At 43.2% G+C, this 25,066-nt stretch overlaps 1 protein-coding gene across 1 annotated transcript in view; it reads right to left on the bottom strand.

Moving 5' to 3' along the window:
* LOC137374566 (immunoglobulin-like domain-containing receptor 2) overlaps positions 1 to 25,066 on the bottom strand; it is a 151,788-nt gene that overhangs the window by 82,688 nt on the left and 44,034 nt on the right. Inside the window, exons 2-3 of the mRNA XM_068040857.1 lie at positions 7,379 to 7,717; positions 6,022 to 6,141 (exon numbers count right to left, since the gene is read on the bottom strand). Of these exons, the coding sequence (XP_067896958.1) occupies positions 6,022 to 6,141; positions 7,379 to 7,717 (459 nt within the window). The remainder of the gene's footprint in view (positions 1 to 6,021; positions 6,142 to 7,378; positions 7,718 to 25,066) is intronic.

The following is a 25,066-nucleotide window of genomic DNA, read 5'->3' as shown; positions in this document are numbered from 1 at the left end:
CCCGCAATGTTTCAGGTGCAGCAGCCTCAGGAGATGCCCCCAGGGGCATCTGCATAATAAGGACGACTGCTGCATGCATCTCTGCCGCAGGTAGATGCAAGTGAGCAAGCTGCCTCCCCTCCTGTGTGGTGTAGAAGTGGCTGAACATTGCGGCCACCGCATCGCACAGAGCACTGAATGAATCACTGGGATGTTTTCTTCCTGTAACTATATGTTTTCCTTTATGAGCAGAATGTAAATAATGATACTTGAAGGCAGACGTGTGAGACTCCTTTTGTTTATGGCAGTTAAGAAAAAAGAGATATGAAGTGGTGAAGGAGAGCAAGGGTTTGTCAATGATGATACCTCTGAGTAGACATGCATCCTTCTTTGGCAGTGAGAGTTTAGATGTTCCAGGCTGCGTCCTTGATGGAAGCCCAGAGTGGGTTCCATACCATGTCGTTCATCCTGGGTCAGAGGGGCTCAATTGAAACGTGCCTGAATCAGATGATCCTCGACATTGATGGCCTCCCAACGAGAACCGAGGCCCTTGGATCTCCCTGTACAGTACTTTGCTGTTCTGCATCTTCCACCTCTGCCTCTTCTCTTCCGCATCCTGCGTCTCCTCTTCCTCTGATGAGCTATGTCCTTCTAGGGCCTCACCATCCCCAACATACACACCTCTCTGGAGGGTCAGGTTATGAATTGCGCAGCAAGCCACCACAATGAGCGAGATCCTTGCAGGAGGATATTTAAGGATGCCAGCCAACTGGTGCATCACATCTTCAGAAGCCTGATGGCTGATGGTGGTCCTGGTGAGCAGATGGCTTTGTTTGCATCGCATCTATGCCTCTATCTGGGGCTCTCGTAGAGCGGTGAGTAGCCATCTCTTCACAGGATATCCTTTGTGTCTTAGAATCCATTCAGAGTTTGGATTGAAGAGCTGTGGCAGCTTAGACTGCCAGAGGATGAAGGAGTCATGGCAGCTGGCAAGAAAGCAAGCGCACAAATGGAGGAAGCTCTTGTAGTCACAGAGCAGTTGAACATTGAGGGAATGGATGCCCTTTCTGGTGATGAATCTGAGTGGGCAGTCATTTGATGCCGTGATGGCCAAAGGGGTGCAGCTGCTGATGCCATGTCCACTGGGGGAATCCAGAGATGACGGCGAAACCCAATGTCCTGTGTGCCTGCAAAGCCACATCTGTCGTGAATTGAATGTATTATCCAGCTCTGGCAAATAGGGCATCAGTGACTTGTGAGATGCAGTGGCGTACAGCTGTTTGCAAATTGCCAACAAGGTCCGCAGCTGATCCTTGGAAAGAGCCAGAAGTGAAGAGATTTAAGGCCACAGTGACTGACGACCACTGACAGGGCAAAGCGACCAGTGCTGTGAGGTGCGAGATCTTCCGTGATGAGGGCACAGATGTCTGTGACCATCTGCATGGAGAGTCGCAGTCCTCTGTGGCACTGGTTCTCTGTCATCTTCGGGTAGTTCCTTCTTCAGCGGTAGATTCCTGTGCTGATGGTCTGGCCCATGTCCTTTCTGCAGCTCGTTCCTCTCTTTTGCCCTCTGATAACCAGGGTTCTGCCCTTCCTGCAGTGTGTTGTTCCCCATCACCATTGGGCTCAAAATCTGAAAGTTGTGCCCCCATTAGCAGCTACTATCTTCCTTGTGCTCATATGAACTCCAACTGTGTTTGGCAGCCTCTCCCCTTCCTCCTATGGCCCATGATACCAGGAGGGTGACGACCCACTGCACTGTCCAAGTGCTTACTGCCCACTCTCTCCCACCACCTGTAATGAACTGATGGCACCTGTCTCCCATTGGCCAAGTCCCCCTCTCTATACTGTTCACCCTTTCATGGCACTCCTAATTCCCCAGGCAGCCATGACTGGCTCACCACTGTGTGTCCATTTCTATTCAGCTGATCTGTCCCAGACAGTGTATGCAGCCCATGCACCCCCATGAAAATCATAAACATGCCCCTTAACGAGTTCTCAATGAGCTCTTTAACAATCTTAATTGCCCTTCATAATGGATCAGGCAGGAGCTTGGGGGCCATCCTCTCCACGTCTGGTGAATGGTGTCAGGAAACATGCATGCCAGCCGGTGCTAGTATTTTTAGACTCCTGCCAGCCTTTGGCAAGACCTGAAAATTCAGCCCCAGGTGTCACATTCTGATGCAAAGCGATCTTGAAATGTCCTAAGATACTTTGCATGGGGTGTCATTAGACAAAAATGGATGCTGGAGCCAAAGATGACAACATTATGAACATGACTAAAGCCTGGGTCAAACAGCATCTGGGCCAGAGCTCTGCCTCTAAAATGCACTTGAAACAAGTGAGCATATTCCAATCTACAAAATGCCCTAACTGGACGGCACAGTGGCGCAGTGGTTAGCACCGCAGCCTCACCGCTCCAGCGACCCAGGTACTGCTTGTGTGGAGTTTGCAAGTTCTCCCTGTGTCTGCGGATGCTCCGGTTTCCTCCCACAAGCCAAAAGACTTGCAGGTTGGTAGGTAAATTGGCCATTATAAATTGCCCCTAGTATAGGTAGGTGGTAGGGAAATATAGGGACAGGTGGGGATGTGGTAGGAATATGGGATTAGTGTAGGATTAGTATAAATGGGTGGTTGATGGTCGGCACAGACTCGGTGGGCCGAAGGGCCTGTTTCAGTGCTGTATCACTAAACTAAACTAAACTGAATTCTTAATGGCCTGAGCTTCTTAACAATTAGCATTTGTGGCCTTAAAGGGACACAGCTTCACATTAACAAATTACATTTTGTGCCATACATGGTAGAACAGCCCTGCCCTTATAAAACAACACATCACCCAATTTACTATGAGAAATGCCATGGGAAATCTGTCTCAGTATGTGCCCACCATCTATAAACACACTTCTTATTTATTATATATTGTGCTTTCTTCCTTTCCTGGCTTGCATTTCAATATACCTAATTTTCAAAATATTCGTTGAACTCAGATCCATGATAATCCTCCCTTGTGATTTTAAGGACAGAGGAGACTTCTGGTAGGCAGAGGCAGTGGCAGATATTTTTTGACCCAGTTTTGGTCACCCTCCTCATGTCATCTTCTTTGGGTCAGCGTCCATTTTTGTCTCATTACATCTCTGTGAAGCATCTTGAGACATTTTGCTACATTAAGGGCTTTATATAAATGTATGTTTTTGTTGATCCATTGTATTTGGGAGCAGATCCAGGAAATCTTCCATACTAACTCTGGAATATAATCTGGAATAAAATATTCACTTTTTGCTCATCTCCACAGGTGTATAATTCTGCACAGTTGCACTTTAATGACCTTAAAAAGTAAAAATGGTTGATTTTCCTCCTTACCTTTTGAAGGCATTGATTAATTCATTTGTGGTCAGGTAGGAATGGCCTGTGCAGAACTAAACATGAACCAGTCTTCTGTTGCATTTTATACTTTCTTCATTTTATACATATATAACATATCACACACATCGACTTGTTCATTTAAATTAGTAAAGTCAAGAACTTTTCCCTTTGGTTCGTACTTATCCCAAAGCTAGAAATGGTTAATCACACCTCTAATAAGTACACCTTCTCATTTATTAGCTTCAAGTGTAAGTAACTTAACTGCTTTAAGCTCGAAACATTATAATAAATGGATGTGTTTTTAACATAAAATAGGACGTTTCATTTGCAAATAAACTTGAAATGATTTGGTGTTAGGATTCAAGCAATAACAAACGATTTGCAATTTTAACCAGCATTTTACGATTCAGAAAAGCACTTTTGATATTCATTCAATCAGATGTTTCTACTGGCTATGTGAGATAAAAATAAAGTGAGTCTCTTTGTAAATATTTGTAAAGGAATGCTGTCAAAATGCTGTCAACATGCAACAAAAAATTTACAAAAGCCCCCTTAATAACATAGAAATGAATGATCTGGAATTGGTGTTTTCCATGAGTTCAGACGAATGGAAATCTTTGATTTTCATTGTGAATTCAAATCCCTATAGAACTGCATGGGATGCTTTAAAAATGCAAAACTCACAGTTTAAGTAAATCTTTATTCACTGTCATCTGTATCCAGAATGGATTGGATATCCACAGGCCAGTTAGTCTCAATTTTTAAACAATACCTGAGAACTTATTTTTCATCTGGCGCTGAATGACAGCTGTATCTTCTCTTCTGGGTGTTTTCAGACGATTGGATAACCTACATTTATGTGTATGTCCCAATCTTTATTTCACTCCCTTATAAAATGATTAAAAAGCAAATGATAATCTATGCTTTTTACTTCCTGGTTTGCTGTCTGTGAGGCTGCTTCAATCTGACCGGCTGCTCAGTCTGCTTGATGACTCCACTGTTTCTAAACACCAGAGATACCCTATAGATGTCTCTAGAATGAAATTGTTAAAGAGGAAATTGGCACCTCGGAGCCAGTTAAATCCTTGTGGGCCGTTTTCTGAGAGGTCAGTGGTGAGCACCATCACTTCGTCGCTGAACACAAAATCTGGGATAATATATTTCTACACCACTAGCTAAGAATTTCAGTTAGTAACAGCCTCCAGAGTCAGACTCATGTAACATTGTTCCCTTCACTATTTCATCTACCAAATGAACACTTGTGTTGAGGTCCTATTAATTTGATGATGATGCACATTTAAAACACAATTTATAGTTTTTTCCATTAATTATACCTGTTAAATGTCTGTCTTAATTATTAAGCTAATATTTTGCCTTTCAATTTCTACAGTAATGGTAAGTAATCACATAAGCAGAATTCTGATTTACATCTGATTTTTTTAAAATAAATACTAAACTGATATATCAAAATGTTTCTTTGATCAAATTAGTGTATCACAACTCTATTCATAATTATTGCACTGCAGTCAGACAAATGTAAATGCCATATGTCAGCAAGTCCAATATCTTCTTTGTACAGCTCAGTCAGTGTCAAGACACCATTGCGTCTGAGCTCAAAAAGCATGGTGCACAGTGGCTTGTCAATGACATTTAAATGAAACGTTTGAACATCAGCTGTCATGCTTTGCACGGTGCCAAGGCTCATAGTTTTAGTGGTTAAGCCTCCTAAAATATATATTTTTAAAATTATTTTACAATATTTAAAGATTAAACACATTTGCCAGAATCATTCTCTGTACATTATTACATATATGGTAACATTCTTGTACATTATTTATGATAATCAATTGAAATCCAGACTTCCACTTAATTCTGACTGAAGTAGGGAAAATTGGTAATTTGTGCACATAACTAGAGAAGGGAAACCATGTTAAACATGTGCACTGTAACTCAATAGCTTTACTATCCAATTTGGAAAGTTACAAATGGTGCAAAAATTGAACATTGATAACATGACAAAGTTAGCATAAAACAGAACTTATTGGGAGTACAAACATTAAAAATTATATCGCATTAGCACCGCAGCCTCACAGCTCCAGGGACCTGGGTTCAATTCTGGGTACTGCCTGTGCGGAGTTTGCAAGTTCTCCCTGTGACTGCATGGGTTTTCGCCGGGTGCTCCGGTTTCCTCCCACAGCCAAAGACTTGCAGGTTGATAGGTAAATTGGCCATTGTAAATTGCCCCTAGTGTAGGTAGGTGGTAGGAGAATGGTGGGGATGTGGTAGGGAATATGGGATTACTGTAGGGTTAGTATAAATGGTTCTTGGTCGGCACAGACTCGGTGGGCCGAAGGGCCTGTTTCAGTGCTGTATCTCTAAATAAAAAATAAATAAAAAAATATAATGTAAGGTACACTTGTCCTTAGTAATTTAGTATTTAGACCATTTTTACAAATAACTCCTTCCCAAAGAACTGTTTTCACAGTCTACATCATCCCACTTGTCTGGGCTGCTTAACTCTTACTACTTAACAAGTTTATGCAATAGATGCATATCTATTGTGTGTGCATATATAGGCATAAATCCTCAAGGATTAATCCAGTTAACAGTTGCTATTTATATTCGGCTGTGATCATGTTTGCATGTACCTGCTTAAACATACTTATTATTTATACTCACCCAACACAAGAAGTTCCATTCTTTGTTCGCTGTTGCCCACAATGTCATCTGGTGTGATAACAGAACAGTAATAAGCCCCACTGTCTCCCCAGTGTAACCTCCCAATCTGGAGATCTGCATCTGTAAGAGACCCAACAGTAAGTGGTAGGTAATTGACCTGGACAATATCAGAGGCCAACCTTCAGCCGACAAACATGCAGCGTGTTCTCATTAATGACATTTTACCATCTGCATTTCTTACTTGTTGATGAGACAAGATTATTGCAGATTGAGCAGCCAATTTAATAATGTCACAGATGGTGACAGACAACTGTATCTACTGTAATTTGCAATTCTCAACAGATTGATGAGCAGGATCATCTTTTTAAAATTTCACATATGATATTCACCATAAAAAATGATTAACTCAACAAGGGATGCAATCCGTTTGGGACAGTGGCACAAACCAGGTGGAGTGTAAAACAGGCTGCTGATTTGCTAATGCCCATTCTATGCTACTGCTCAAGACAAATTTCACTGTCAAAATTTCTGCTCCCAGATTTTATTTGCCCACATTTCTGTCCTTGGCCTGCTGCAGTGTTCCAGTGAACATCAACGTAAGCTCGAGGAGCAGCACCTGATCTTTCGATTAGGCACTCTACAGCCTCATGGACTCAACCTTGAGTTCAACAATTTCAGAGCATGACTGGCCTTTTAAAAAATATTTTATTATTTTATTTTATTTTTGAACCATGTGCCCCAGTTCCGATGAAGGGTCACTGACCCGAAACGTTAACTCTGCTTCTCTTTCCACAGATGCTGCCAGACCTGCTGAGTGATTCCAGCATTTCTTGTTTTTATTTCAGATTTCCAGCATCCGCAGTATTTTGCTTTTATTATTATGCCTGTTTTTCATGTGGGCAGAGCTGCCCATTATTCTGCCATTAACACTCTCTCTGGACAATGCTTCATCTTTCACCACAAGAATTAACACGCTCTTTGTCCCATGACAGCTTTGTTATTTAATCTCTCCTGCCCTATCACTTACCTTCCTTTTTGTTCTCTTCCCTACCAACCCCCCCTCCCCCCCACCCCCCACCCCCCGCACCACTTGCTTAGAACCTAATTCTTTTCTAACCTTTGCCAGTTCTGATGAAAGGTCACTGACCTAAAACTCCTTCTCTCCTTTGCTTCTCTCTCCACAGACGCTGCCTGACCTGCTGAGTATTTCCAACACTTTCTGTTATGTATTAAGTTAACTTGTTATTTAAACATCTTATGAAAATAATTACACAACAAAAAATTGTGATTCTAAAATCCAATTCATTTACTATCTTATAGAAATCATTAACACATTGTTGGAAATAAAAATCCTTACTGTTGATGATGGTGATTTCCCGTCCTTTGTAATACTCTCCTAAGGTGACTGCAGAACCCTGACGGGAAGCTACAACTCGTACGGTTCGACTGTTGTCCGCACAGTCTAGATATGGGTCCCATGTGGGACTCTGTTCTTTCTGGCTGATGACATGTGCAGCTGTGCTGTGGATGCTGAAGGCATCTCTAGTACGGTCCTTGCAGTACGACTTAAAGCGCCACTGCACCACAGGTTGTTGGACAGACGTGGTGGAGTACTGACAATGTAGAACAACAGGCTGGAACAACATAGCTATCTTTTTATATTCTGAAATGGTCACTTGAACACCAAGGGATACACCTGTAAATATAAAGAAAATTGGTTCAGTATGAAAAATACTTCAGTTTACTTCACCTGTGTATTTGATGTGCACTGGTACTCCCCTTATTTTGTCACAATGCTTCCTGATGAAACAACTACTACTAAAGACCCATTCTGGAACAAAATTCTTCACAGGCACTTCTATGCTGCACTGGCTTATAATCACACCCAAGTATTCACAGGAAAGCTCTTACTTGCTATTATAAATTTGGGTGTGCTGTAGATATCTTATTGGGTTCAGTTGTGTCGGTAATTCTCATAAAGGGTCTGAGTGAATTTTAAAGAACGTTGATTCACAATGTCCTACACTTGTATAGTAGAGTAACCTGGGCGTGACCATAATACCCTGCTTGTGAATAGTACTGGATATTAACGTTTTTCAATGTCCTCAATACAATACAATGCCTGATACAAATTAATAAGCTATTTTAATTCACAGTAAGCTAAGCATACGGAGCAACAGTTATGATCAGATTTACTTTATTCAATTAGTATAACTTATTTTCTCATGATATAAAATAACAAATTTGGCACAATTGCCCACAACAGTGGCTTTTCTTGAGTTGTTTTCTAACTAGCATTTCCAGGCTCCTTGTCCCACTGATAGCCCTTACAGCTTTAACAAAATCTGGCTGCCTCACGGCCTTCATGTCTCATGGATCCTCCTTTCTGCTCCTCTGCCTCCAAAAAAATCTTAACTTTTAAAAAGTTTAGTGATCATTTTTTCTAGCCATCTTATTGTTCATTTAGTTCCAGTCATCAGCCAATCAGAATGTTAATGAATAGCTGTTATCTATTGAAACCTTTTCATCATTTGTCTTTACTTGACATCTGTAACTGTTCAACTGCCTTGAAAAGCCAAAGAGTCAGCAACTTCAAAGTCATTGGATTGGAAAGAAAAACAATGTGTCAGGAGCATAGACTGCATAAGAAAAACATTCTTCAGTTTGTTGGGGTAGGGTTGCACTGAGTGGTGCCACTGCTTTAAAGAGCATGGAGTTTCTTCAGCGGGTGGAGACAATATTGGTTGTCAAAATAAAACACTGGATAATTTCTCTTTCCCTCTCACTTCTGCCCAAGGAAGGTCCACGACCCAAGTCATCGCCTGACAATTGGGTCAGATTCTGTTGTAGAAGTAATGGGCGGTTAACTGCACTCACCATTATTAAAGTGTAAATTGGACAGCAACTTCCAGCAAATGTGCATGCGCAGTTTAACAAGGAAAATCAGGACACTGTTGTCTCAGTTCTCCTGCTTCTCCAAAAGCTGCATTATACTTGCCAAGAGGCTCTGCATTAAAATATATGGAACAGTGTGAAGTTGCTGTACTTACGTGATAAATACCCACTAAACAATCCAGAAAAAAAAGTAGGGCTTGCCCATTCCAAGGTAAGTAATTTTTTCTAATGGCATGATAAGTCTTAACTACTGCCAAACATCTGCTCTGGCATTAAAATTTACATTTTAGGTGTGGAGTCTCATTTCTTCAGATCTGCATTATTGCTGGTGATTTAAATTAATTTTTAAAAACATTTTCTTTGTTTTACCTCTGTCTTATCCCACATTTGCATCTCTTTATTATGCTTTATGTACATGATTTGGCACTGAATTAAATATCGTAAACTGACACTTCCTGGTTCTGATTCTGCGCTGCTCATTAACGATTCTTCAATCTGATTGTTTAAGGAAATACGCAGTTGCTTGCCCTGTTCATACGTCCCATATCCAGTATAGAGGGCACTGTGCCGAAATGGCTCTCTAATTCACAGTAAGCTCCAATACACAATCCCATAGGAAGTCTTGGGCTGGTATAAAATGTAATGAACAGCTGGTGCCATTCATTTGCCACTGAAAACATACTCTGGCCACCAGATTTTTGGTTTTATTAATGGATTTGAGAACTCTCCACTCATGTTTGGGATTAAACAATTGAAAGTGGCTTCTTACTATATTTTATTTGGAATTTACTTGAAGTTCTGAAACAAAAACAATAGTCCAGCAATAAGTCTTGCTGTCAACAGTAACTCACGATTTCTACCTAATCCCTGAAGCAGTATTGGGTTAGACACCTCTCAATTCTCTTGAATTCAGCAGAGTAACTTTTAAAATACAGCATAGAAAACTATTAAAATGGAACCATTAAGAATACGCATTCCAATTCAGACACTGAAAACCAAGACTGTGAATCTGAATTCAAACTTTATAATTGATACTGCCAAATTAATTTTTGCAAATATTACACATCATGTTTTAATGTTTTTGAACAAAAGTTAATAATGATGACACAGTTAATGGTCCCTTTATATTAAACTGTTCTGAATTTGAAGACAATTTTACCCACTGAAATTTATCCGAATTACCTGAATATAAATTGATTTTCAGTTCTAAGTCGGTTCATAGATGAATATTCCATATACTATAATACACAGCTAAAAATTATTTACTACCCTGGGAGCATCTTTCACCCTGTTTGGATCTACTGGCGCACCACCTGATCTGAAAGCATGTTTACAAAACTGCTTTAAAAATAATCTTATTCTCAGATATGTTAACATTTTCAGCTTACTGTAGATACCCTTACAGCAATTCAGCATTATTTTCTAGTATAGAAGCCTGCATTATGATGCAGCATGTTATGTTATGATTATATCAGTGTTCAGCTGCTTGCCTTCAACAGAAATTCGGTCGCAAAAGGAAAGAAATGGGAAATAAATTCAATATTTTGAATGAACTTTCTCCAGTGCAAACTTATTGTATATGGAATAATTTTTCATTTATTTTACGATTTCTTCAGGCTGATTTCTTAAAAAAAATCTTTGCTAGAATGATAAACTCTCATTTACACTATAGACCTAAATTTGGACATATTCAAAACAAAAAAGTGTTAGGAGTTTGTGATGCCATTTAAAAATTGCAACTTATGCAACTGTCTTTCTAAAGCTCATTCCTCCGACATGTATTATTTACACTTGTCTAATAAATACTTTGGAATTTCCAGGCTCATTAACATGTTGAAGAATTCAATTACTTTTCTACTTTTTGTTTCAGCATTAATGACTCTTGACAGTGGATTCCATCTGTGTAACAAAAATGTACTCTGGTTCTTTTATGGTTTGATTTGTGATTTATTTACAAACAACACAGAGGAATTGTTACAGCTCAACCAGAGATGTAGCTTTGGTCTATTAATATGCTGTAATCCAAACCTTAGAAAGTCACTGTGACAATGTTGGATTTTGTCAGTGTTGCCCAAGTTAAATTTTTTTAATTTTATATTTATGTAATGTTAAAGTATTTTTTCTCAATGATAAGCTAGCAGCCTGAAATTATGATCATTACCACTGTGATTGAGTGTTAATTAGTAAACAAATAAAGAGGTTTTATGTATAATTGTTCGTATTTCACAACATTGTGAAAAGATGGATTTCTTGCAATATCCAAGGGCCTAGGTATTGCACTGCTTGATTTGCATAGTATGGAGCTTAGCTAAGGCAGATGGTGAGGAGTCTCATGCTCATACATCAAAAGCTAATAACCTTAATTGACAGGTTCTTGAACAGACCCTACCAACTCAGACTTAAGGCAAGTGAAAGAAGTATCACTCTCTCTTTTCCTCCCAGAACCAAAGTGGCAAGGAGGGCATGTGTGATAACAAAATTGTAAATTGAGAGTTTCACTGGAGATGTGGATGAGGTACAGGAAGAGGTAGGGAAATGTTGCAAAGATGGAAGTATGTTATCACGCGCACAAAAAATGCGATGATACAAAAATTATGAATAAAATCTGAACAGTTATAAAAACTGACTTTGTCTTTCAAAATATGGACCTTTTAAAAAATGAACAATGCTCCAAAATGGCCAAAGAAAAAAGGGCTTGGCCTTTATGTATTCAAACTGTCAGACAGGGACAAAGGAAAATCTTCAAAGCTAAGAGGTGTCAATTGCACCCATCTGACATCCATCTTAAAATATTACAGAATTGAATGTCTTCTTTTGAAACAAAGAAGGTGTGATGTTGCCACATCCTGGTGTAAACCGTGGCGCGGAGTCAACTCCCCCTTGGCCCCTTTCTTCCCTGCACCCACTTGATCCTGGCCATCACGTGGGATTAAGTCCTCTTAATTCAGGCTCAGGCTGGGTGTTTGGGATATCGGGTTACAGGAGAGCCACCCTCCAGCTTAAGTCACAGCTACAGTTAATGGCTTAGTACAAAGAGGAGGAAACTCAGTCTTTTCTTTAACTATCAATTTACTTTATTCACTTTGTTGTACAATGTAAGAATAGGGCTTATATACTTAGACAAAAGCCTGCAACTCAAACTGAGTTATACAGTTAATAACAAAACTGGCTAGAATTGATAAGCACACCCACTAGGTTCCTCTGACCTTTCCCTGACCTAGTCACAGAAAACAAAGGATAATACCCAAAAAAGGGGAGAGTTGACGCTCGCCAGGCGTTCCGTTCTCTCTCTCTTTTACGTCGTCGCCGCGTTGCTCGCGCAGGGTCTTCCACTTCCACGATGGTTGATCTCTGGAGTTTATCGCTGGCTCTATGCCCAAAAAGCTCTATTCTTATTCTCCTTCTCATCTCTCCAGAACTGAGCTGTCTCTTTCCAGTTGGTTTAGGCCTGCTCACCTCATTCGTATCTTCTCCTAATTGGCCCAGGCCCAAAGACCCCGGTATCACACCGTGTCCAAATAAGGCTCTCTTCCTGTGTCCTCTCCTTTGTCTTGTCACATAAATTAATTAGTTCAAACTGGTTTTTACCAGCACAGGCCAGTGTCTGAGCTCCAGGTTACTACAGGCCACAAACAATCCCAGCAGTTTATAACTGATTCTGTATTTCTTGTAGCCCCTGGCCAACACTGGGCCATTGTGTGATCACCAGGGGGGAAGAAACCAAAGTGTCTCCTATCTGGAGGCGAGAAGTAACACAGCTCTACCTTAAAAAGCAGTTGAGAGAGAGCCTGGAGAGGGACACCCCAGAATGCAACATCTGAGAAGCTTGTTTCCAGCAAACTAGAAGGCATGTGCCCTGCTATGGAATTCTGCATCTATACTATACAGCAGTGAACCAGAAGTGATGCATTAACTTCAAATGAACTTTCAACCAAGAGAGAAATCTTACAATCACCTCAGGCCTGCAACCAGTGAAAACTGGATTTCCAAGAGAATTCAACAGGGTTACCATGACCTCCCCTGAAACCCTGCCCTACTTACCCCTTTTTCCTCTCAGTCTGCATATTCTTGTGCGTGTGTGTGTGCGAGTGAATGTGGTTGTGACAATTTTGGCTTAAAGCGTATTAATCAATAAATAATTGATTTTCTGTTTTAAACCTAAAAGAAAACCTGTCGCTGTCTGTTTATTTGACAAATAAAATGCCACGGGGATAAACCGGAATAACAAAACACACTTGCTGCGGTCAGGTGGGGGTTCAACAGTGGAAACCACCCAAACCTCAACATGTGGCTCTAAAAGTTTGGTATTAGTAACAAATACAATATGGGGTTTGAAGTACAGCTTGAGGTTGAAAAGATCAACAAGATCATATTCCATCTGAATTGACCTCAGCCGTTGAGAATAGGGATGGAGTCAGAACTAAGAGTAGAGAGCTTTTAGCAGGAGCTAAATAAAATTTGGGTTTTCCTCAATATTCAACAGGGTAAGTTACATGTCACAAGAACATAAATTAAGTTATGGGTGACAGGTCTTAAGACAGGCTAAACAGGCAGAGATGGAACAGATGGTAATGATCAGGGTGGAGCAGTAGAGCTGGGCGTTATCAGCATAAATATAAATCCAGTTCTGTCACTCAATGTCCTATGTAAATTGAAACAAAGAGATTAATGGTCTAGATCATTTGATTATGACTAACATAGAACATAGAACAGTACAGCACAGTACAGGCCCTTCGGCCCACGATGTTGTGCCGAAACTTCAACCTACTCTAAGATCAAACTAACTACCTACCCTTCATTCTACTATCATCCATGTACCTATCCAAGAGTCGCTTAAATGCCCCTAATGTATCTGCTTCTACTACCACCGCTGGCAGCGCATTCCACGCACCCACTTCTTTGGGCCTCCTTATCTCGAGAGACAATGGATACGCGCCTGGAGGTGGTCAGTGGTTTGTGAAGCAGCGCCTGGAGTGGCTATAAAGGCCAATTCTGGAGTGACAGGCTCTTCCACAGGTGCTGCAGAGAAATTTGTTTGTTGGGGCTGTTGCACAGTTGGCTCTCCCCTTGCGCCTCTGTCTTTTTTCCTGCCAACTACTAAGTCTCTTCGACTCGCCACAATTTAGCCCTGTCTTTATGGCTGCCCGCCAGCTCTGGCGAATGCTGGCAACTGACTCCCACGACTTGTGATCAATGTCACACGATTTCATGTCGCGTTTGCAGACGTCTTTATAACGGAGACATGGACGGCCGGTGGGTCTGATACCAGTGGCGAGCTCGCTGTACAATGTGTCTTTGGGGATCCTGCCATCTTCCATGCGGCTCACATGGCCAAGCCATCTCAAGCGCCGCTGACTCAGTAGTGTGTATAAGCTGGGGATGTTGGCCGCTTCAAGGACTTCTGTGTTGGAGATATAGTCCTGCCACCTGATGCCAAGTATTCTCCGAAGGCAGCGAAGATGGAATGAATTGAGACGTCGCTCTTGGCTGGCATACGTTGTCCAGGCCTCGCTGCCGTAGAGCAAGGTACTGAGGACACAGGCCTGATACACTCGGACTTTTGTGTTCCGTGTCAGTGCGCCATTTTCCCACACTCTCTTGGCCAGTCTGGACATAGCAGTGGAAGCCTTACCCATGCGCTTGTTGATTTCTGCATCTAGAGACAGGTTACTGGTGATAGTTGAGCCTAGGTAGGTGAACTCTTGAACCACTTCCAGAGCGTGGTCGCCAATATTGATGGATGGAGCATTTCTGACATCCTGCCCCATGATGTTCGTTTTCTTGAGGCTGATGGTTAGGCCAAATTCATTGCAGGCAGACGCAAACCTGTCGATGAGACTCTGCAGGCATTCTTCAGTGTGAGATGTTAAAGCAGCATCGTCAGCAAAGAGGAGTTCTCTGATGAGGACTTTCCGTACTTTGGACTTCGCTCTTAGACGGGCAAGGTTGAACAACCTGCCCCCTGATCTTGTGTGGAGGAAAATTCCTTCTTCAGAGGATTTGAACGCATGTGAAAGCAGCAGGGAGAAGAAAATCCCAAAAAGTGTGGGTGCGAGAACACAGCCCTGTTTCACACCACTCAGGATAGGAAAGGGCTCTGATGAGGAGCCACCATGTTGAATTGTGCCTTTCATATTGTCATGGAATGAGGTGATGATACTTAGTAGCTTTGGTGGACATCCGATCTTTTCTAGTAGTCTGAAGAGACCACGTCTGCTGACGAGGTCAAAGGCTTTGGTGAGATCAATGAAAGCAATGTAGAGGGGCATCTGTTGTTCACGGCATTTCTCCTGTATCTGACGAAGGGAGAACAGCATGTCAATAGTCGATCTCTCTGCACGAAAGCCACACTGTGCCTCAGGGTAGACGCGCTCGGCCAGCTTCTGGAGCCTGTTCAGAGCGACTCGAGCAAAGACTTTCCCCACTATGCTGAGCAGGGAGATTCCACGGTAGTTGTTGCAGTCACCGCGGTCACCTTTGTTTTTGTAGAGGGTGATGATGTTGGCATCGCGCATGTCCTGGGGTACTGCTCCCTCGTCCCAGCACAGGCATAGCAGTTCATGTAGTGCTGAGAGTATAGCAGGCTTGGCACTCTTGATTATTTCAGGGGTAATGCTGTCCTTCCCAGGGGCTTTTCCGCTGGCTAGGGAATCAATGGCATCACTGAGTTCCGATTTGGTTGGCTGTATGTCCAGCTCAACCATGACTGGTAGAGGCTGGGCTGCATTGAGGGCAGTCTCAGTGACAGCATTCTCCCTGGAGTACAGTTCTAGGTAGTGCTCAACCCAGCGGTCCATCTGTTTGCGTTGGTCAGTGATTATGTCCCCCGATTTAGATTTGAGGGGGGTGATCTTCTTGATGGTTGGCCCAAGAGCTCTCTTCATGCCATCATACATTCCTCTGATGTTTCCGGTGTCTGAGGCCAGCTGAATATGACTGCATAGGTGTTGCCAGTAGTCGTTTGCGCAACGCCTAGCTGTTCTTTGTGCAGTACTTCTGGCTGCTTTAAGTGCTGCGGATGTTAAATCGCTGGGGGCTTTCTTGTAGTTCAAAAGTGCAATGCACTTAGCGGCTATGACAGGTTCCAGCTCTTCATTATGAGATTGAAACCAGTCTGCATTTCTCTTCGCACTTTTGCCATAGGTGGTCAAAGCTGACTCATAGATGGCGTCTCTGATGTGGGCCCACTTGGTCTCAGCATCCCCTGTGGGAGTGTTTTGAAGGGCTGTTACAAGTGAATTTAGAAATTTTTGTAACAGCTGTGGGTGAGAAATTCTGCTCGTGTTGATGCGCGGGCGGCCCTTCTGCTTGGAATGATGCAACTTCTTTGGTCTGAGTCTAACCTTGCTGCACACCAGGGAGTGGTCGGTGTCGCAGTCCGCACTGTGGAAGCTGCGTGTGATTTGAACACTGTTTAAGGCGGCTCGCCTTGTGACAATGAGGTCTAGCTGGTGCCAACGACGTGATCTTGGGTGCCTCCATGAAACCTGGTGACAGGGTTTAGTGTGAAAGAACGAGTTGGTGATGCAGAGGTTATGATAGGTACACAACTCAAGCAGTCTCTGCCCGTTCTCATTCATCCTTCCAACGCCATAGCGCCCAAGGCAGGAGGGCCATGAGTCATGGTCGGCCCCAACCCTGGCATTAAAGTCCCCCAGCAGGAATAGGTGTTCGGTGTTGGGGATGCTGCTAATGATGTTATGGAGTTGTTCATAGAACTGGTCTTTAGCTTCAGGTGCGGAACAGAGTGTTGGAGCATAGATGCTGAGTAGGTGTACGCACCCACTACTCTCTGTGTAAAGAACCTACCTCTGACATCTCCCCGAAACCTTTCTCCAATAACCTTAAAATTATGCCCCCTGGTGATAGCCCTTTCCACCCTGGGAAAAAGTCTCTGGCTATCCACTCTATCTATGCCTCTCATCATCTTGTACCTCTCTATCAAGTCACCTCTCATCCTTCTTCGCTCCAATGAGAAAAGCTCTAGCTCCCTCAAACTTTCTTCGTAGGACATGCCCTCCAGTCCAGGCGGCATCCTGGTAAATCTCCTCTGCACCCTCTCTAAAGCTTCCACATCCTTCCTATAATGAGGCGACCAGAACTGAACACAATATTCCAAGTGTGGTCGAACCAGGGCCTTATAGAGCTGCAGCATAACCTCGCGGCTCTTAAACTCAATCCCCCTGTTAATGAAAGCCAACACACCATACGCCTTCTTAACAACCCTATCAACTTGGGTGGCAACTTTGAGCGATCTATGGACCTGGACCCCAAGATCCCTCTGTTCCTCCACATTACCAAGAATCCTGTCTTTAAGCCTGTATTCTGCATTCAAATTCGACCTTCCAAAATGAATCACTTCACACTTTTCCAGGTTGAACTCCATCTGCCACTTCTCAGCCCAGCTCTGCATCCTGTCAATGTCCCGTTGCAACCTACAACAGCCTTCCACACTATCCACAACTCCAGCAACCTTCGTGTCATCGGCAAATTTGCTAACCCAGCCTTCCACTTCCTCATCCAAGTCATTTATAAAAATCACAAAGAGCAGAGGTCCCAGAACAGATCCCTGCGGAACACCACTGGTCACCGAGCTCCATGCTGAATACTTTCCATCTACTACCACCCTCTGTCTTCTATGGGCCAGCCAATTTTGTATCCAGACAGCCAACTTCCCCTGTATCCCATGCCTCCTTACTTTCTGAATGAGCCTACCATGGGGAACCTTATCAAACGCCTTGCTAAAATCCATATACACCACATCCACTGCTCTTCCTTTATCAATGTGTTTTGTCACATCTTCAAGGAATTCAATAAGGCTTGTGAGGCATGACCTGCCCCTTACAAAGCCATGCTGACTGTCTCTAATCAAACCATGCTTTTCCAAATAATCATAAATCCTGTCTCTCAGAATCCTCTCCAATAATTTGCCCACTACCGACGTAAGACTGACTGGTCTATAATTCCCAGGGTTATCCCTATTCCCTTTCTTGAACAAGGGAACAACATTTGCCACCCTCCAATCATCCGGTACTACTCCAGTGGACAGTGAAGACGCAAAGATCATCGCCAAAGGCGCAGCAATCTCTTCCCTCGCTTCCAGTAATATCCTTGGGTATATCCCGTCTGGCCCCGGGGACTTATCTGTCCTCATATCATTCAAAATTTCCAGCACATCCTCCCTCTTAACCTCAACCTGTTTGAGCATATCAGCCTGTTCCACGCTGTCCTCACAAACGACCAGGTCCCTCTCACTAGTGAATACTGAAGCAAAGTATTCATTTAGGACCTCCCCTACCTCCTCTGACTCCAGGCACAAGTTCCTTCCACTATCCCTGATCGGCCCTACCCTCACTCTGGCCATCCTCTTGTTCCTCACATAAGTGTAGAACGCCTTGGGATTTTCCTTAATCCTACCCGCCAAGACTTTTTCATGTCCCCTTCTAGCTCTCCTAAGTCCATTCTTCAGTTCCTTCCTGGCTACCTTGTAACCCTCTCGAGCCCTGTCTGATCCTTGCTTCCTCAACCTTAAGTAAGCTTCCTTCTTCCTCTTGACTAGCTGTTCCACATCTCTTGTCATCCAAGGTTCCTTCACCCTACCATCCCTTCCCTGCCTCATCAGGACAAACCTATCAGTCGCAGTCGCAGCAAGTGCTCCCTAAACAACCTCCACATTTCTGTCGTGCATTTCCTTGAGAACATCTGTTCCCAATTTATGCTCCCCAGTTCCTGCCTAATAGCATTGTAATTCCCCCTCCCCCAATTAAATATTTTCCCATCCCGTCTGCTCCTGTCCCTCTCCATGACTATCGTAAAGGTCAGGGAGTTGTGATCACTATCACCAAAATGCTCTCCCACCGAGAGATCTGCCACCTGGCCTGGTTCGTTGCCAAGCACCAAGTCCAACATAGTCTCCCCTCTAGTCGGCCTATCTACATATTGAGTCAGGAAACCTTCCTGGACACACCTGACAAAAACTGCTCCATCCAAACTATTTGCACTAAGGAGGTTCCAATCAATATTAGGGAAGTTGAAGTCACCCATGACAACAACCCTGTTACTTCTGCACCTTTCCAAAATCTGCCTCCCAATCTGTTCCTCCATGTCTCTGTTGCTATTGGGGAGTCTATAGAAAACTCCCAACAAAGTGACTGCTCCTTTCCTGTTTCTGACTTCCACCCATGATGACTCAGTAGACAAACCCTCCTCGACGACCTCCCTTTCTGCAGCTGTGATACTATCCCTGATTAGCAATGCCACTCAACCACCTCTTTTACCTCCCTCCCTATTCCTTTTGAAACATGTAAACCCCGGAACATCCAACATCCATTCCTGCCCCTGTGATATCCACGTCTTCGTAATGGCCACAACATCGTAGCTCCAAGTACTGATCCATTCTCTAAGTTCATCACCCTTATTCCTGACACATCTTGCGTTAAAATAGACACACTTCAACCCATCATACTGGCTGCAACTTTGCCCTGTCAACTGTCTAACCATCCTCACAGACTCTCTGCACTCAGTATCTGCCTGTTCAACAGCTACCCCATCCACTGATCCGTAGCTCCGGTTCCCATCCCCCTGCCAAACTAGTTTAAACCCTCCCGAAGAGCTATAGCAAACCTCCTGCCCAGGATATTGGTGCCCCTCCAGTTCAGATGCAACCCGTCCTTCTTGTACAGGTCCCACCTTCCCCAGAAGGTATCCCAATGATCGACATATCTGAATCCCTCCCTCCTGCACCAGTTCTGTAGCCACGTGTTCAGCTGCACTCGCTCCCTGTTTCTAGCCTCACTAGCACGTGGCACCGATAACAATCCTGAGAATACTACTCTGCTCGTCCTGCCTTTCAGCTTCCAACCTAACTCCCTATATTCGCTTTTCAGGTCCTCATCCCTTTTCCTAGCTATGTCATTGGTACCGATATGTACCACGACCTCTGGCTGCTCCCCCTCCCCCTTAAGAATCCTGTAGACTCGATCCGAGACATCCCTGACCCTGGCACCCGGGAGGCAACATACCATCCGGGAGTCTCGTTCGCAACCACAGAATCTCCTGTCTGTTCCTCTAACCACTGAATCTCCTATCACTATCGCTCTCCTATTCTCCCCACTTCCCTTCTGAGCCACTGGGCCAGGCTCAGCACCAGAGGCCTGGCCACTGTGGCTTTCCCCTGGTAGGTCGTCCCCCTCAACCGTATCCAAAACGGTATACTTATTATTGAGGGGAACGGCCACAGGGGATCCCTGCACTGTGCGCCTATTCCCTTTCCCTCCCCTGACGGTCACCCAGCTACATTTATCCTGTAACTTAGGTGTCACTACTTCCCTATAACTGCTCTCTATCACCCCCTCAGCATCCTGAATGATCCGAAGTTCATCCAGCTCCAGCTCCAGTTACCTAACGCGGTCTGCGAGGAGCTGGAGTTGGGTGCACTTCTCACAGGTGAGGTCAGCAGGGACACCAGTGGTGACCCTCACCTCCCACATCCTGCAAGAGGAGCATGCAACTGCCCTAGCTTCCATCCCCTCTGCACTAAATTGACAACAGAGATTTTAAAAAAAAGGAAAACCTTACCTTACCAAACCCTCCACACAAGAGTCCTTTTTTTTTGGTTAGAGAAGGAGGATGGGTGGGAGACACTACACGTGTAGTGTTTCGGGTTTAGCCACTGCCCGAATATATAAGTTTACTTACCCAGCAGTCCCCGTGTCCGCCGAAACAAAAGGTAAGTTATTTTAAACTGAAACTCACTTTCCCAGCTGACACTTCGCTCGCACTATCAATTAGAACAATCTACAGCATAGTGCTTTTTTAACTTATTTGTTTTGGTCCATTATTTTACTTAACATACATCAACAATTTTTATGGTTACTTTTTTTTAAAAAGCACTTTGTTTTTGAAGTAGTTTTGCTCAACATGGCATTGTAATGTAAGTTGCAAGCATATGGAACAAAAGAATGTTACTGAGAATTTTTTTGAGGTATTGAATGATGTAGATCATCAATTGTTTTAACTGGAAAGTTCAATTCCTTTGTTCAATTTGCACTTACAAGACCTTGGGTGACATGGCAGGATTGCAAAACATTACTCCCCCATTACATACTTCTTAAAAGGCCACAATGGTATCCTTGGAAACAAAGCTTGTGACTCTTTTTTGTGATACATAGCAGGGTCATTTTAATCTCACATGACATATTTCATATGAAACTTTTAACTATGATAATAAAAAAGGCACAAATATAATTGCCAGTTAATAAAGAAATGAAAATGGCTGTGGTCTGCACATTGCTGTAACTCTGCTGGACAAATATATTGGAGATCATTTTTGCTGATCTTTACTGCTGCGTGAAAGAATACATGTATATTTTAAAAGTAGCAAAAGGCAATCAGTATGAAAATGATTGTTGCAGTTGCAACAGAACAACAATGACCCATTGTAAAAACATGATGTTAAAATATATTAGAAAGTAGCATATTGGAAATTCCTGGTAGAAACAGATAAAGAGGTCAATATATTGTATTGCTTGGTCACAGAACATTAAAGGATAAAATGACTTCCAAATCATTTAATTTAAAAGGCCTTTACCTCCAATTGCCTCTACTCTGGGAATGATTGGTCTGTTAGCTTAAACAATGAAGCCCCATTTCTTGGGTCCTTTTAATTTAATTTCCCCAATATGCCTTAGCCAACTCACCCCTTCTATCTACCTAATTGTTTTTATTTACGATCAATATGCTAGTTTTGGACTTACATATGTCATTCTCAAACTTAAAGTTAATTTCTATCATATTATGATCACTCTTTCCCAGAAGACCCCTTATTATGAGTTTAGTAATTAACGCTGTCTCATTGCACAAAACAGGATCTAAAATAGCCTCTTTCCCGATAGTTTCTGAGAACAATATGTCAAGGAATCAGTCTGTAATACATTCCATGAACTCGTTCTCCAAACTACCTTTGGCAATTTGATTTGTCCAATCTATATGATTAAAGTCCCCCATGATTATTGCACTGCCTTTATTACAAGCTCCTCTTACTTCTTGATTAATACTCTGTTCAACAGAATGACTACTGTTAGGGGACCTATAAAACTACTCCCACCAGCATTTTCTGACCTTTGTTATTTCTTATCTCCACATACTGATTCTACTTCCTGCTCTTCCAAGCCATGATCCTTTGTCACTGCTGTCCTTATGTCATCCTTTATTATCAGGGCTACCCCTGCCCATCACACCTGCTCCTTTTCCATTTTATCTGTCTTTTTGAAACATCATATACCCTGGAATATTTAGCTCCTAACTTTGATCACCATGCAACCACTTTAACAGCTGTCACCACCCATGTGAAGCCCCCCAGGAAGGTGGAGTGCCGGGAAAATGCAACAGTAAGTACAGCACCATGATAATTGGTCACTACGGCAGAATGAATTTAAATCACACCCAATGTGTTTAATGTATTATAATAAAAACAAGAAATGCTGGAACCACTCAGCAGGTCTGGCAGCATCTGTGAAAAGAGAAGCAGATGTTAACATTTCGGGTCACTGACCCGAAACGTTAACTCTGCTTCTCTTTTCACAGATGCTGCCAGACCTGCTGAGTGGTTCCAGCATTTCTTGTTTTTATTTCAGATTTCCAGCATCCGCAGTATTTTGCTTTTATTTTAGTGTTTAATGTATTACTATTTTAGCAGAGTTGTTAATCCATTCACAACTGGTTAATATGTTTCCATTAAAATAGTAGTCATACAATTGTGTTAAATGTTGGTCGTCTAATTTTATCAGCAATAATTTTTAGACTTCAGTGGGTTCAACAAGTGCCTACTTGGTGGGTGGGAAAAATTCAGTATCTGCAGCTTGAGTTTGGCTTCCCGGTCGGTGCTGGTTATTCTAATTCATACAGTTTGATTTTCTCTCTTGATGACATTAGACATATTTTGCTTACTAATCTGTGAAGTCATTTCATAAATGCAGCTTTTACTACTACGGGAACATTCACAAGGCACAAATTTAGCTGTCTAATACAGTACAAGCTGAAACCATACAAACCAAAAAAGCCAGAAAAAAAAGTACTTGACCTTTCTGAAAGAGTCTAGTATAGACTCAGTTGATATTGAGAGCTCAGAAATGCTAAGCAAAAGTTAGACTAAAAGCATACTTTACAACAAATAACATGGATCAACTGCACAAGAAACTCAAACAGCATGAAGTAATATGTGGCTTACACATTAAAGCAATAAGCCAGCATCGTGAAGACTGGACAGAAATTGTCCACTATGCCACTGCAGCCTAACCAATCAGAGAAGATGGGAAAGAAAACTTGCAGGCAAAAATTTTGAAGGGGTGCAGCAGAGGATCCTCATTTGTAAAAATATGCTCCGTGATTTCCTCAAAAAGACATCAAGTTATTTGCACATGCCATTGGATGGCTCATGGCTCTTCCAGGCTTTTCATCTTTCCAAAACAACTACAATCTCCACTTAATTCAGAATCTGTCTTTTATGCCCAAAAGACTTTGGGTCTGAAATTCAGATCCATAGTGCCGCTGGAGATGGTGCTACAGAAACTGATCGACCCCTCTGGGGGTGAGCGTTGCACCGCCAGCTACTTCTGGCACAGCCACGCAGCGCACCATCTTGAGAAGGGTGCTCGTGTGGGCGTCCCCTGTGGGCATCAGCAGCAACTGAATTCATTCCATCATGATTTCACTCAGCCCAACCGGCTGATGTGATGCACATTTTCCAAATTTGGGCCATGGAGGTCCAATAAATTTGTTCAATCATAAAAGATCAAGCGTTCAGCTGCAAGATGTGCCCTGCACTAGCGTTACTTAAAGGCCAGGCAACCAATTTGTAGGCAAGGTGTTTTTGAAGAACTTCTGATATTGAAAAGTGTCTGGAAGTGTTTTTGGAGATGTTGTGATGAGTTCCTGGATTTGTCAGGGAGTATTGCCAGATTTGGCAGGGAGTGTTGCTGGATCCTCTCAGCGATGATAGAGGATTAGGCGACCTGTCCACACAAAGGTTGCAACAGTTATGAGGGCTGAAGCTGCAGTGCCCCTGCATCTGCAACAGGACAGAGAGATGAAGCAGAGGCTGTGGAGAGGTAAGCTCTGTGCCATGCCCTCTGCCAACTTAGAGCTGGGCTCCTCCATGCTCCTTGACAGTGACAGGAGGCTGCCTGGTAGGACAGCCAATGCACCCAGCACCTTGGTATGCATCCTCATCATAGTTGGCCTCTCTGCTGCCCCATCGAGGTTCTCATTGGAGTCCCTATAGCAGAACCCATCTGTGACCTTGACATCTGGTGACCTGGCACATGAACCATCCATTACCCCTAGACTGGCTCACCAAATGCTGAATCCAACTCTATACTAGCCTTTAAGATATGTGCCAGTATCTGAGCTTGTGCTTGCAAGTGTCAAATCAAGTGACAGGACCTCTTCATCAGTGTTGTACTGTTGCTTTCCCTCCTCCACCTCCTCCTGGGCTGCTGTAGCTATGCAGGAGGCAGTTCGTGGGTGTCTGAAAGCAGACAAAGTGAAGGTTAGGGTGAGCAAAGTTGGGGTGGGTGAGGTGGAAAGCAAGAGGTCCACGGTCATATCACCACCAGCTTGCCCATCATACCAGATAGAAGATGAGGTATGCTGAGAGTTGAGAAGGGGCATAAAACAGGAACATACTGTCATCCTCAATGTTCTCAGCAATGCCAGCTAACACAGGCTCTGTCACAGATGGCCCCATGAGGTGGGGAACTATCTGCTCCATAAGGCTCAGGAGATGCAGGCGTGCAATCCCCCTCCCTCCACCAACTTTCACTGCCTGTTTTGCTCTGTTCCCTTCTGTTGTCTGCTATTTTGTCCCTCAAGAGAGAGAGAGAGGGAAGAATATCATTGATTGTGTTTCCCTGTTTTTGGGCGATATACCTGCCATAGCTGAATAGCTGGAGGTAGTGAGAGGTGGCAGCATTGCAAGGTGTCAGAGGGTGAGGTGGGTATCTGGATGTTAGGTGTGAGTCCTGAGTGCCAGGGTGAGTGATGGGATGTGGTGCATTGAGCAGCGCGAGAGGCTGGTGGAGCAATGGATAAGAAACATCATATGAAGATGCATTCACTGGCCTTTGACCACCCATGTGAGGTCATCTGACGA

The sequence above is a fragment of the Heterodontus francisci genome, chromosome 10 (genome assembly GCF_036365525.1).
Source record: "Heterodontus francisci isolate sHetFra1 chromosome 10, sHetFra1.hap1, whole genome shotgun sequence".
NCBI lineage: Eukaryota > Metazoa > Chordata > Chondrichthyes > Heterodontiformes > Heterodontidae > Heterodontus > Heterodontus francisci.
The sequence above is the reverse complement of the archived record's forward strand: the minus strand, read 5'-3'. Positions and strand labels throughout refer to the sequence as shown.